We start from the raw sequence: 12,248 nt of genomic DNA on the forward strand, positions 1-12,248 counted from the left end.
AGAATATGTAACGCACAGGTATTGAGAATATGCCTGGAGGTGAATCACGAGGTTTCCAAGAAAGAGAGACTTCAGAAGTACTCTACTACACAAAAAATAAAGATGATTGTGCAACGTGTTAACCTGATGTAAGAGCTGAACTGCTTTCTCGTAGCAATCATGGTTTACTGCTCTCAATATTTGATTTATTTCGTTTCTATGAATCACATTTTATTTGATAGGGATATTGCTGTAGTGTACTTTTATGTCTTTGGAGCTAAAATTATTGATATTAACAATAATTACGAGATTATGGTAAATTTATATGAAAATTTGGAAATAATTTTGGTAAATAGGTAAATATTATTAGGATAAGGACCTACTACAGGGAAATTTGCTTAAAGCACTTGCACACTTTGTACTGCACTTGATTTATAATTAGCGATCTAAACTTTACCCGACATTATTTTAGGAAATCATATTTGATTAAAATAGGAAACATGGATATGGAAAAAACGTGTGCTCTGTATTTTGAGGGGAGACTTACATAAGACGGTCCATCAGACATACATCAAACTTTGGGGTTTACGAGTAATCGCAATAGAGTATATATTTCCACATTAAAGGCAGCAACGGACCAGTAGCTCCTCTGGTGTTACACGAGGTCGTGGGCGGCAGTGATCACCATCAGGTGACCCGTACGCTAGTTTGCCGTATCTCTTTTATAAAAAACGTCTTTGAACTTTGTGCATTTGCTATTTAAATTCAAAACTAAAATATTTTTATTTAAATAGACTCTCATATTTTTATAGCTATTTATTGAAATGTTACTTTAGACCTCAGGACGAGGAAGAGTAGGTAATTTAATATTGAGCTAATAATAAGTATATAAAAAACATATTTTAATAAAATAATGAATTATGATCAATTAATGTAAGCAAAATATTTAAGTTAAATGTAGGTAGACATTTTGTGGTTAATTAATCCACAGCCAATTCTCCAGACGTAAACAAGCCGCAAGTCTCCGGCGCTGTTGTGACCAATTATATTAGTTTAACGACTAGTTTATGACACAATTTTCCACTATCAGATATATTTTAGGATCATTCATGTAATTTATATGATTTTTTTACTTTAAATGTTTAAGTTTTATAGTAATTTAGAGGCCAGTGATGGCGCGAGGGGCCACGAGGCCACGAGGGAGTAGAAATTAGCGGAGTGTCTGTCAAAACAAAAGTGACAACATAATTCGGTATTCGGTAATTTGAATCAAATACATAGGTAATAAATATATTTTATTCCAAATCGGTTAAAAAATATTAACTATAAAATTAGATATGAAACGATGCGTTAATTATAAAATGTTTATAGAGTAAATGAGCGATGTGAAAAAGGGATTTTTTTCTATAATTATTTATTTTTATAAAATTTACAGACAGGACAAATTGATATACGAGTACTGGTATGTACCTATGTGTACATATGTATATACCTACTTACGAAACCTATATAACTTTTAATATTATGAATCTCTCTACCATATATCAATTAAAATGCCTATATATATATTTCCATGCAATCAGAAATCGATTTGCACCGGTACAAAATCAATCTCGTGTTATATGGCAAACACGTCGTGCTCACAGTAAATTGAGAGCTCGAGAGCGCATTTTGACGCCCGATTTAAGTTGATTTACACCGGAATTACTATGCTAATTGAACGTTTACGTTTCCTGCTTATAGTACATTTGTGAATGGAATACTTGAAACCAGCTTTGTTTGTATATTTTACCCTTTATATCTTAATTTATACATTTTAGAAAGAAGCCACGCAACGCCTGGCATAAGGGTGTAACTGTAACGCATCGGTTGTGAGCTCGATTCCCATTCGAGGCAATGAATTATTATTTATTAATATTTTCATTTCTTTGTTCTGGCAACAAGGCAAAAGCCCGGTGTTGAGTTCCGCCTCTCAAATCGCAATGCCTCGAAAAATTCGGCAGAAAAATAGAGAACGGAGTGTCTTAACATTAGGTTCTCTCTGCCATTCTTGCAGTATGCGGAATACATTGTGAAGCTGATTTTAGAAAGAAGCTTATTTAACAATAGCTTAATCATAAACAAGGTTTTACTAGTATGTTTTGAGATATTGAGAGTGGTACTGATGTCTTTGAGTTATTTAGGTTAGTTAGTTTAAGTAGCAAAACAAAAAAAAGAAAAATCACTTATTATTTCCTATTTTTAGAGATCTGCGTATACGCAGTAGACAAACAAAGTGACGCAAAACGAGTGCCAGACTAAACTCAAAAGTGTTACACTCTAAAAATCATTAGATAAAGTTTATTTAAAAATCAAAGGAAATCAAAACATTTTGTATATTCGTTTAATATTCGTAAAATCATTGTTCACATAACGAATGGTATCGGATGGTTGGGTTGAGAGCTGTCATAAATAAACAAACGATACAGTAATCTTGAGGCCACTCGTGGTACGCGGGCACAGTGTGTCTAAACGCGACTGGGTGTGGATTCGATTCCTATTCGAGGAAATGAAATTTTATTATTATATTTTCATTTCTACACTTTGACGCATAAATTGAGTTCCGTCATTAACCACGCAATGCCTCTTGAATTCGGCGGAAAATGGTGGAACGGAGTGTACTAACACTAGGTTCCCTCTGCCTAGCCTGCTGTGCGCGGGATACAGCGTGAAGCTAATTTTATATAGTAATATTTGATTCGACTGCCGACTGCCACTGAGAGGCGGGGACGGCAACACTTACAACTAGATTTACAACAGGTTTGTTTTGAATTGGCGTCTTCAATTTAGTTAACGTTAATGGACATTTATTTTTGTAACTGTGCGAGATATTTTAAATAGACATATCTGCTTCGCCCGGGAAGGCGGGGACTGGGGGTGGTTGTTATATTGTTGAAAAAATTGTAATATTGTTTTATTAATAAAATATCTTATTAAAACGCCATCATGTTCTTAGAAATAAAAACTAATAAAATAGAATAAAGATTTCTGGGGATTAACATAAAATTATTAGAATTATGTAATATTTGTAATCCGTGAAGGATAAAAATTTTAACCGTATGAGGCGATATTTATCAAAAATAAGAAAAAATCTTACATACATTTTACATAAAACTGGAAATTTTGCAAAAATAAAAAATAAAAACAATTTGAGGTAGAAAAAGATATTTATTTTAGTACTACTAGCAAAATGAACATATTTGCTTAAAATATTTTAACGTTGAATTACGCGTAGTATTTGTACTAACATAACTTTATATGGAGAAACATAATTTGAAAATATTTACAAAATACATTATGTTAACTTTGACTTAGTTAAAATGCTCCTGGTGACACATATTTCCATTATGTAACTACAAGTGTGGGTTCGAATCGAGGCGAAAAATTATTTAGATCTTTTTTATTTTTGTTTAACGAGTTCTAATGTTAAAATATATACCTTTGAAAGTAAAAAGTAATAAAAAAGTAATCGAAAGTACTTTATACACATATTAAAGTTTAATAACACTTATTAAATAATTTTATAGCTATATTTTAATAAAAACAACTCGTAATATATAAGAATGTGTAATACAGAATATTTAGGCACTTAATCTCGAAATCCTACAATACTGTTGATTACTTTGATTTCTTCATTAATTTAACTAAAAAACAATAACTTTAAACTTTTCTATGCAGTTTTTTTAATATTTGTATTGGTTTATAAAAATCATAATTGATTTCCAACTTGTTTAAGCAAGGAAGTATATTTTGATGTGATTTTAATTAGCTAATGTGTGCTATTTATTAACTTGTTTGTGTAAATAAATCAGCAGAATACTTCCGGTTATAATGGCGCTGCCCCTGAAAACGAGATTTTTAAAATAAATATATATAACGAAAGGTAGTTTATAAGAATAGATATTATAATTTTAAACTACATCTACAAAAATTTATAATCATAACTAATGCGGTCAAGAGATTTTGATTTTCTATGTTGCCCTGAATAAAAACATTGAAAACGCAATAAAATTCTAATATAATTTAGGTTTTTAGCGTCACGTTTTATGCATATACCATGCATAGCAGGGTAAGCAAAGGGAACCTTCGAACCTAGTGTTAAGAAACTCCGTTTCCATTAGCACATTTCTGTTACCCACTTTCTTCGAGAGGCAAAACTCAACGCCGCTTTGCCTCGTTACCACCGAGAAATGAAAATATTAAATAATTCGTTTCCTTGAGGGAGAATCGAACGACGGAGATCGTAAGTGCACAAGAATGCGACAGTAAACTAGACAGATCATTTAAAGGTTAAAAGGTTAAACTTGACAGATAATGTAAAACAAAATTAAACTTACCACAAAGTCATGCGACCAGCGGGAGAATGCTTCAAAAGGCTGAACGGAGTGACTCTATATTCTTCATTATTTTTAAAATGTTTCAATATCTTATCTGCGCTAAAAAAATAACAAAAAAACAACAAAACATTACAAATATAATAAGTAAAGATTGTATACAATAATGTGGTAATATTTAAGTTTATTTTCTCATCAACCTTATCATAGTAACCTTCGGGCACCCACATGCACGACCTTCCGCCAATATCAGTTATATTAGTTTTTCGAAGGTGAACCAAATATCCAGACCATCGTGCCACAGTGAGGCAACTTTACGTGTAAGAGATGTTTGTGGGTTCGATCCACACCTAGGGGGAACTGAAACTATTTTTATTTTCCCAACATGATAGGATAAAGCGTGGCGTTAACTCACTTAATTAAACTTGGAATATTTTGAATTTAGGCGGAAAGTATAGAACCGAGTGTTTTCTCTGTCTACTCTGCTATGCGCAGAATAAAGCGTAAAGCTAGAGGAAACGCCTGTATTTTAATATACAGTCAGTTATGAGTGGAATTTGTATCCACAATTATCTTTTATGAAATGCATCACCATTATGGGTCTAGAGTACCTCAAAAAGGTGTTATTGTAGAGTAATAGATAATGAAGAATATATAATATTTTTGTATTTAAATAAGCTGTTTGTTAATATTTACATACGTATTATGTGCACCGGCCGCTATAAGCGCTGTCCTAGTGCCATAAGGTTTGACGTCCACAGCGCCGTAGGAGGCGAACAGCGACGTCACCTACATTAGCACAAAGTAGAACAAATACATTGTTTAATACACAAATTTGCATATAAATAGAGCATTTAATTGGTGCATATTACGATCATATTCACGTTCAGTTTGAATTATGGTCCATAAAGTATATAATGCGAACGATTTCTTGGTCCATATTGAGTTGCGATGTAATAGCATGCAAAAATATCTTCAAAGAGATCCATTACTCGCTGTAATACTCGCTATAATTGCAGAACAAAAATCATTTAAATACTTTTAGAGCGAGCAGACCGCAGCAGCGCCAAATCTCTTAACAAGAATACCAGCGACATTGCCTTACGAATTATATTTATATCGTAACCTTAAATCAACCTTGACAGAGGCAAGAAAAATGGGTTTTCTTACATTTAAAAATCAAACGTGTATAAAAAACACAGGCGAAAATAAAGATTCCCACTGACGTGACACTCGGGCATTATCAATCCGTTTGAACTGGCAACAGCAAGTAGGCAGAAATGTATGTGTGTGCATCGAAATAAGATGTGCACGTATACGCTGTGCGATAGTGTGTGTGTTCCGTAATAATAAGGAAGTATTTTTGTGTGTTGATAAATGTTAGTGTGTGCGTATTTTGGCCGAGCGCCATCTGTCAAATCTTTTCAATTGGCGTGTTGAACAAACACAGTGTCGGTGTCGGCACACACGGTGGCCGATTTAGCTCTCCTGTGCCCGTTATAGCTGAACATATCGTAGAATTACCAAATGCTGGTGACAATTATTACTACCATAACCGTTCTTTAACATTTGGGTATCTAATTTTGGCACCTCGTCCCTCCATTTTATACTATATCTATATATATACGACACAAACAGCATCTCGAGCTGCTTATATAATTATTACGCCTCGGATTATGCATTTGAAACGGTTGAAATATATTATAAGAATCTTAAAGTTCCATTTAAGTATGGAAATAAGAATCAATTAATATTTTAATTGTTATTTTATAAAAACGAAACCGTTTTCGCACTATTATTTTATAATGTGTAACTTAAAATATCGTTTTTTTTTATCGAATGGTTTTTCAGTACGCATAGAGAATATTCAAAATAATATTTGTTTTGATTCTAAATATTAATATTTATAAATGTAGTATTTTTTTCATAATATTAATCATATTAGATTACTAAAAATGTATATAAATGAAATTTCGCACTTTTTACCGGTAAATATATCGATTTGTCTCATGAAGGTCGATTCAGCGTTCCCGGGAGCATTATAAATAGTCTTTATGATGCCAATCAATTACACGTATCTTGAAATATTTAGTAACAAATATATGATTTTAGATATTTGTAACTAATTCGAATACGTTATTAATGCTTGATAAAAAATTAGTTTTAAATTATATTATGAGGCCAGTCGTAGCGCTGGAGTGCAAGGGTGTGAATATAAAATGGGTTCAATTCCCACTCGAGGAAATGAATATTTTCCTTTCTCCGTTCTGGCGTCCAGGCAAATCGTGGCGTATTTCAGTAAGTATTTGGTAAATGTGATTTAAGTAAATCAGGTTTTTAAATATTATTTAATTGTTATATGAATTGCATCGGTCTATTAAGTGTAGTGACAAAATAAAATTGTGAAAATAATTTCCACTATAAAGAAGAAATTTTAATAAAAAGGGCTTATTTTGTACTAAAATAAAATGAGTAACAAAAACAGCTTACCGTCCCTACGTTTATGATGCGTTCCCGCAATGATTTTATATGTAGCAGGTCAGGGCGATGGCTCGGCGGGTCCTTCTCCACCAAGTTCTGGACGAATGAAAATATATGTATGTTTGAAGACTACTAGACTTAGACTGCTAACTTGCTGAACTTTAGTTACTTAAATATACAATGTAGCGTATTAATAAAAATATATATATATAAAATCTAGAAAAACATAAAAGCACTGATTTATTTTATTTTTGATTCTTAGCTGAGATAACAAAAATATACATTTTTTTTTCTATAGAGTGCCAAAATTGATTTCAAATTAAATCTAATAGATTTATAGAAAATAGTAACATAAATTTTTATTCAAATAACATCAACAACTTACCATATAAGGCACGGCACCCCTAATAACATTAATTTTATTACAATACTTCGATAAAGCCGCCAGCTTTTGCGAAGGACCGACCGTCCTGAACATGCCGATGATCTCGCACGCCGCCCAGTGACCCAGCCGGATGAAACAATAACCTGGTAAAATAAATAAATAAATAATCTGTGTCACAGCCGCCATCACAGTCTTTGCCCATTTAGACACTGTTTTGATAGCAACTTGAAAATTAAAGAAATGCTTAATGCCTTTAAAAATATCGAAATGTGAAATAAATAAAATAATGTCGATGTAAATATAAGTAATTGTGAGTTATAAAAGCGGGGATGTCAAATATATAGATTTTTTAGTTTCACTCTTTATGACATGCACATAGCAGGGTGCTAGGCAGAGGGTCCGTTTCCATTAAAACACCTTCGGTCCCAACTTTCCGCCGAATTCTTGAGGCGCAATGCCTCGCCGCGCTCTTCGCTGTCACCAGACTGAGGAAATAAACATATTAAATATTTCATACCCCCGAGTGGGAATCAAACCAGTTACTGTTGCACGTATAAATATATACCTACAAGTACGTGTTAATTACATGTTAGATTATAAATGAATGCTAATAAAGCACGTGGCGCAGTTGTACGGCGAAACTGCAAAAGCGGTTGTTGTGGGTTAGATTAGATCACTTATGTTGATGAATTATCACTTTCATGCTGGCTGGCTTCAAGTTTGGCATTGAGTTCCGTTACTCGATACGAAATGGAGAATGAATTTATGACATTAGATCCTCTCCAGTTATCCTGCTGTGCGGGGTAAAGCGTGAAAAACTCATACACAAACCTGAGCAATAAGAATCCCAACCAGCTTCATGATAAGACTGCTTCACATCAAATGGAGTACTCAGTTTTATAAAATTAACACCCTCTTCTAATTTCTTGCATTTACGTTCAGAGAAGAATTCATATAACCTAAAAGCAAATAATAAAAATATATTATTATATAATTACATTAAAATATCTTAAATAAACTATTTACACAATTTTATCTATAAAACAAAACAACATCTGTCACATAGAGATTGACATTTATTCTCCAAATCTATGTATGTTGTTTTTAGATATTAATATTTTATTCTATTGGTCACATTAGGAGACAGAAACTCATGCATCTTTGTACTTTATCTTAAATTAATAACTATTATAAAACACTTTATTAGATGATTAGCATATAATTAGAGTAGTGGGACTGACGCCCTCACAACTCTAATGTGCTCAGGTGCACAATTATGTGATTGTATTCGGGGGAACGAAATATTTATATAAGCAAAGTGCTAAGTGTTAAGTTCCGCCCCTTCTCTGCCTACTCGCAACATGCGGGATAGAGTATGCTAAAAAATATACACTTAAAGTTTATAAAAAAAATGTAAATTAAATATCTTGATGAAAAAGGGCAGAACAAATTGAAAAGAAATTTTGAATATGTTATCAATTTCAATAGTAGTAGTGAGGCGATTGTGGCATTGTAGGACAGTTTTTGATACCATTCTGGGGAGTGAATTATTTAATTTCTCTTCTCCGTATGGAGAATGGAGTGTCTTAAAAGTATATACTCTCTGGTTACATTGTTATATGCAAGAAAGAGAGTGATGCTAAAAAACATAACACTCAAAATATATAAAATAAATACCCTTACTCTTGAAGCGCATTAGATCTCCATCCTTCATCAAAACTTAATTTCCTTTTCATATCATGTGATATATATTTTGTATCAAAAATCATAGGAAATAAGCTATTAATATTTTTTTTAAACATATAATAATTTTTTGGTAGTGGCCCTATAAACTGACTATGTAGAAGTATGACATCTAGGAACATGTTATGTCCAACAATAGGTTTATTGTAGGAAGTGAGTAATTCTATAATTTGTGAAAATCCTAACACATGATTCAATAAATTATCTTCTAGTATCGCCATTGGTGCCGCATTTGCACCTTCCACATATTTATCTTTGTATATTAGAACCTGGAAATAAAATAAAAACTCTGTTTATTAATTTCTTCCATTATATTTATTTTTAATTGGCTTATGACCCCTTAATTTTATCAAAATGGTCATAAAGAATTTTGTGACTTACTACTTAAAATGTAGGACTTTAAATGTATTAGGAAAAAAACACTTAGAATAACAATATAAATATTTAATATATTATCACACTATTTTTATACTTATAAAATTATTTATTATGTAGAAGATCATTAGGAGTTAAATTCACAATACAATAAATACAATTCTCACCAGTTGGAATAGAACCCACAACCTGTCATGTTTACACATTTGCCACAACAACTCAATTTTAAATTTTTTATTTCTACTAATATATTTAAGCTTTTCAGGCCTATTATAAATTACCTTATTACTATTACCTAAGCTATCTGTAGTAAGCACTTCTGGAAATCTATGTCTTATTTCATTGTGTACAATGTAGCGCATCACAGGATTTTCTATATCTAAATACATAGTGTCTTCTTCCCCAAGTGTCAGCCATCTATAAGTTATATTATATTATTTAAATTTTCGTAAGATTTTTTTTTTATAAGTAAGAAACTCTCTTCCCTACTTCCCTTTTCGAGACATTATGTGGTTGACTGGAGCAACTTCTGGTGTTTCGTCTTGTTACCAGATTTAGGATAATGAAAATAATTTAGTCCCTTAGTAGGATTTTATAAACAAGCATTTTTTAGTCATATGTTGCTGCACAGTAGCCCTTTTTTAAAGTAATATTAACTTAATAAAATTTTCTTAAATGTATTATTAACTTGAGTGAATATTACACAGTGTAAATCTAAAAAGACCTAAGTATACTAACTTAGAAACTTCAGAGCAGTATCCTTGGAGTTTTTTTTCATCGGTTAATTCCATAGAATTTATAAGGTTATCAAATAATGTTTTATTCTTCAACTGTTGCCTTATTATATTTTCTTCTGCTTTACTAAGATATGGAAGACCTTCATATGTGAACTGAAAATATATAGAACAGAGATGATAACATACATAATAAAAATATGTAATCAATACTTTCACTTAAGTACAAACAAATAGTTGCTATATACCTAATTTATGTAACATGCATTATACAATAAGATTTGATTGCAAATTTTGAATATATACTCATTTATATGGCAGATTTAGTTGAACTTTACATAATGTATAAATTTTTAAAGTTGTTAAAACCAATAAAAAAGGTTAAAATTAAAATTCAATATTACCTTATTAAAGTTAAAATTATATTTACAAAGAAAGTTAAGTGTGGATGCTTGAAATGTAAAAGACTGGTCAATATCTCCAAAAACTTGGGGACACAAATGAAATGTATATCCAACAGCTGTATAACTATCAAGATTTCGATCATATTGGAACATTGTTAAGCCAATTTGTGTCATAATCATTTTATTAACTTCGTTCTTGATTTTGTCATATCTGTCTTTGTTGGTATCAAACAACCTGTAAATATAATGTAGTTCAATTAGTTAAAAAAATAACTAGTTTACCAAGATTTTGACTGGAAAGTATTAGAGGAAATTTTCATACAAACAGATACCTGTATTTAAAACATTCTCCAGATAGAATTGCGGTAAATTCTGCATCAAAACCAAGAAAACATGACTGTTTTAAGTTATTGGTTATATTACCTAATTCATCATTAAAGTTTTTCCTTGTAATTTCCATGTTTTATATTAGTAAATTAATTACATTTATATTTTCTTAATTCATTAATCTTATGAGTGTTTATTAAATTCCAAATTATATTATTTTAATATATATATAAAAAAGATTTAACAAAGTTACGAAAACATAAACTCTTAACTGTGAACTGTCAGCTGTCATATGCAAACTGACATAACTCTTTTGAGTTGTAATGTATTGCAGTGCACAGTTGCACACTAGTTGTAGTGGTAGCTTTTTGTTTATATGTTCATTCGACGACTCAAAAGTCCTTATAATAGTCTATTTGAATAAAGAATATTTTGAATTTGAATTTATAGCTTACTAAAAATTATTTTCTATTGTTTTTATCTCTAAAACAATCTTTCTGATATTGTCCATTGAGTTGTAAAATTATGCGCATTGAGTAGTAAAAGGTGTCCTATGGTCCTATAACATTTATAATCTGGATATTAAAATAAAATAATAAAAGATTGTAATAAAGATGATATGGTAAGATTTAGATATAATACACAGTACACAGTAAAATAAAATATATTTATATAAATATTCATGTTATCGTGGTAATATTTAAAAATATTTTTCTTTTAATAATGGCCATAAGTTCCATTAATGGTAATAATATTTTTAGCAAATATCGTTGGACACATATTGTAATGGCAACTTTACTATTTTCGTTCTTAAACTTTATTTTAAGAAAACAAAAATATAATAAGAAAATTTATATTGGATATGTCTTATGAACTTTTTTGCTTTTTCAAAACAAAAAGAAAATCAATATATACACAGCAGAAAGACAAATCAGTAATTGCTATACAGCATGCTTAATTTTTTAACTATATTGATCCAAATGATCACTTTAAAAATAATTTCTAGTACTTTAGAGGTAACAGCCATAAACATAAACAAATACATACAATTTTTTGTTTTGCTTTGATTTATTTTATCTCTAGTGGAATAATTAATGAGAACGGAGCGTCTAACGCTACGGTCATCGCTCTGTAGAGATAGAGAGATGCAGAGTGCATCTCTTTTGCCTCGTCCACTGTCATCAACCTCTTCATATAAGGCCTCCGAAGGCCCTTTTCTGTCTACACCTGTCCTTTTCTCGATTGAAGCACTTTCAACTTATTTATATTGATAAACGATCTCGGGAATCTTTAAACTTGTCGCTAAAAAAGCTTCGTGATTTGCCGGAAGTTGTCTGTTAACATTTCATCTCTTTGTGTCTCTGAATTTTCACGCTTCGTCTTTATCAGTGCTTTCGTTTTGTGCTGTCGGAGATTTTATTATTTCTTTCTACAGCATCTTTCACTT

At 31.1% G+C, this 12,248-nt stretch overlaps 1 protein-coding gene across 2 annotated transcripts; it reads right to left on the reverse strand.

The window, feature by feature from the left end:
* Positions 1-3,199: 3,199 nt before the first annotated feature.
* Positions 3,200-11,093, reverse strand: LOC146527549 (pre-piRNA 3'-exonuclease trimmer-like). Of its 2 annotated transcripts, none has more exons than XM_085205007.1 (11): positions 10,807-11,093; positions 10,475-10,709; positions 10,075-10,226; positions 9,618-9,753; positions 8,902-9,230; positions 8,050-8,177; positions 7,219-7,361; positions 6,843-6,929; positions 5,053-5,141; positions 4,356-4,454; positions 3,200-3,861 (listed from the first exon to the last, which is right to left on the reverse strand). In XM_085205007.1, the coding sequence occupies exons 1-11, from the start codon at positions 10,932-10,934 to the stop codon at positions 3,798-3,800; spliced, it is 1,590 nt and encodes a 529-aa protein (XP_085061133.1). In that variant the 5' UTR covers positions 10,935-11,093; the 3' UTR covers positions 3,200-3,797. The 2 variants fall into 2 exon arrangements, with proteins under 2 accessions (XP_085061133.1, XP_085061134.1); XM_085205008.1 differs by having other exon boundaries at positions 10,898-11,081.
* Between the last annotated feature and the right edge of the window lie 1,155 nt (positions 11,094-12,248).

The sequence above is a fragment of the Heliconius melpomene genome, chromosome 20 (genome assembly GCF_056956725.1).
Source record: "Heliconius melpomene rosina isolate 202511_hmr_F chromosome 20, ASM5695672v1, whole genome shotgun sequence".
Lineage (NCBI taxonomy): Eukaryota > Metazoa > Arthropoda > Insecta > Lepidoptera > Nymphalidae > Heliconius > Heliconius melpomene.

Excerpts from the sequence above, each read along its gene's own strand:
- LOC146527549 (XM_085205007.1), bottom strand. The coding sequence starts at position 10,934 with ATGGAAATTACAAGGAAAAACTTTAATGATGAATTAGGTAATATAACC. Across the intron at positions 10,227-10,474 it reads ATAATTTTAACTTTAATAAG|TTCACATATGAAGGTCTTCC; the intron begins GTAATATTGAAT and ends ATATATTTTCAG. Across the intron at positions 9,231-9,617 it reads GCTTAGGTAATAGTAATAAG|GTTCTAATATACAAAGATAA; the intron begins GTAATTTATAAT and ends TTTTATTTCCAG.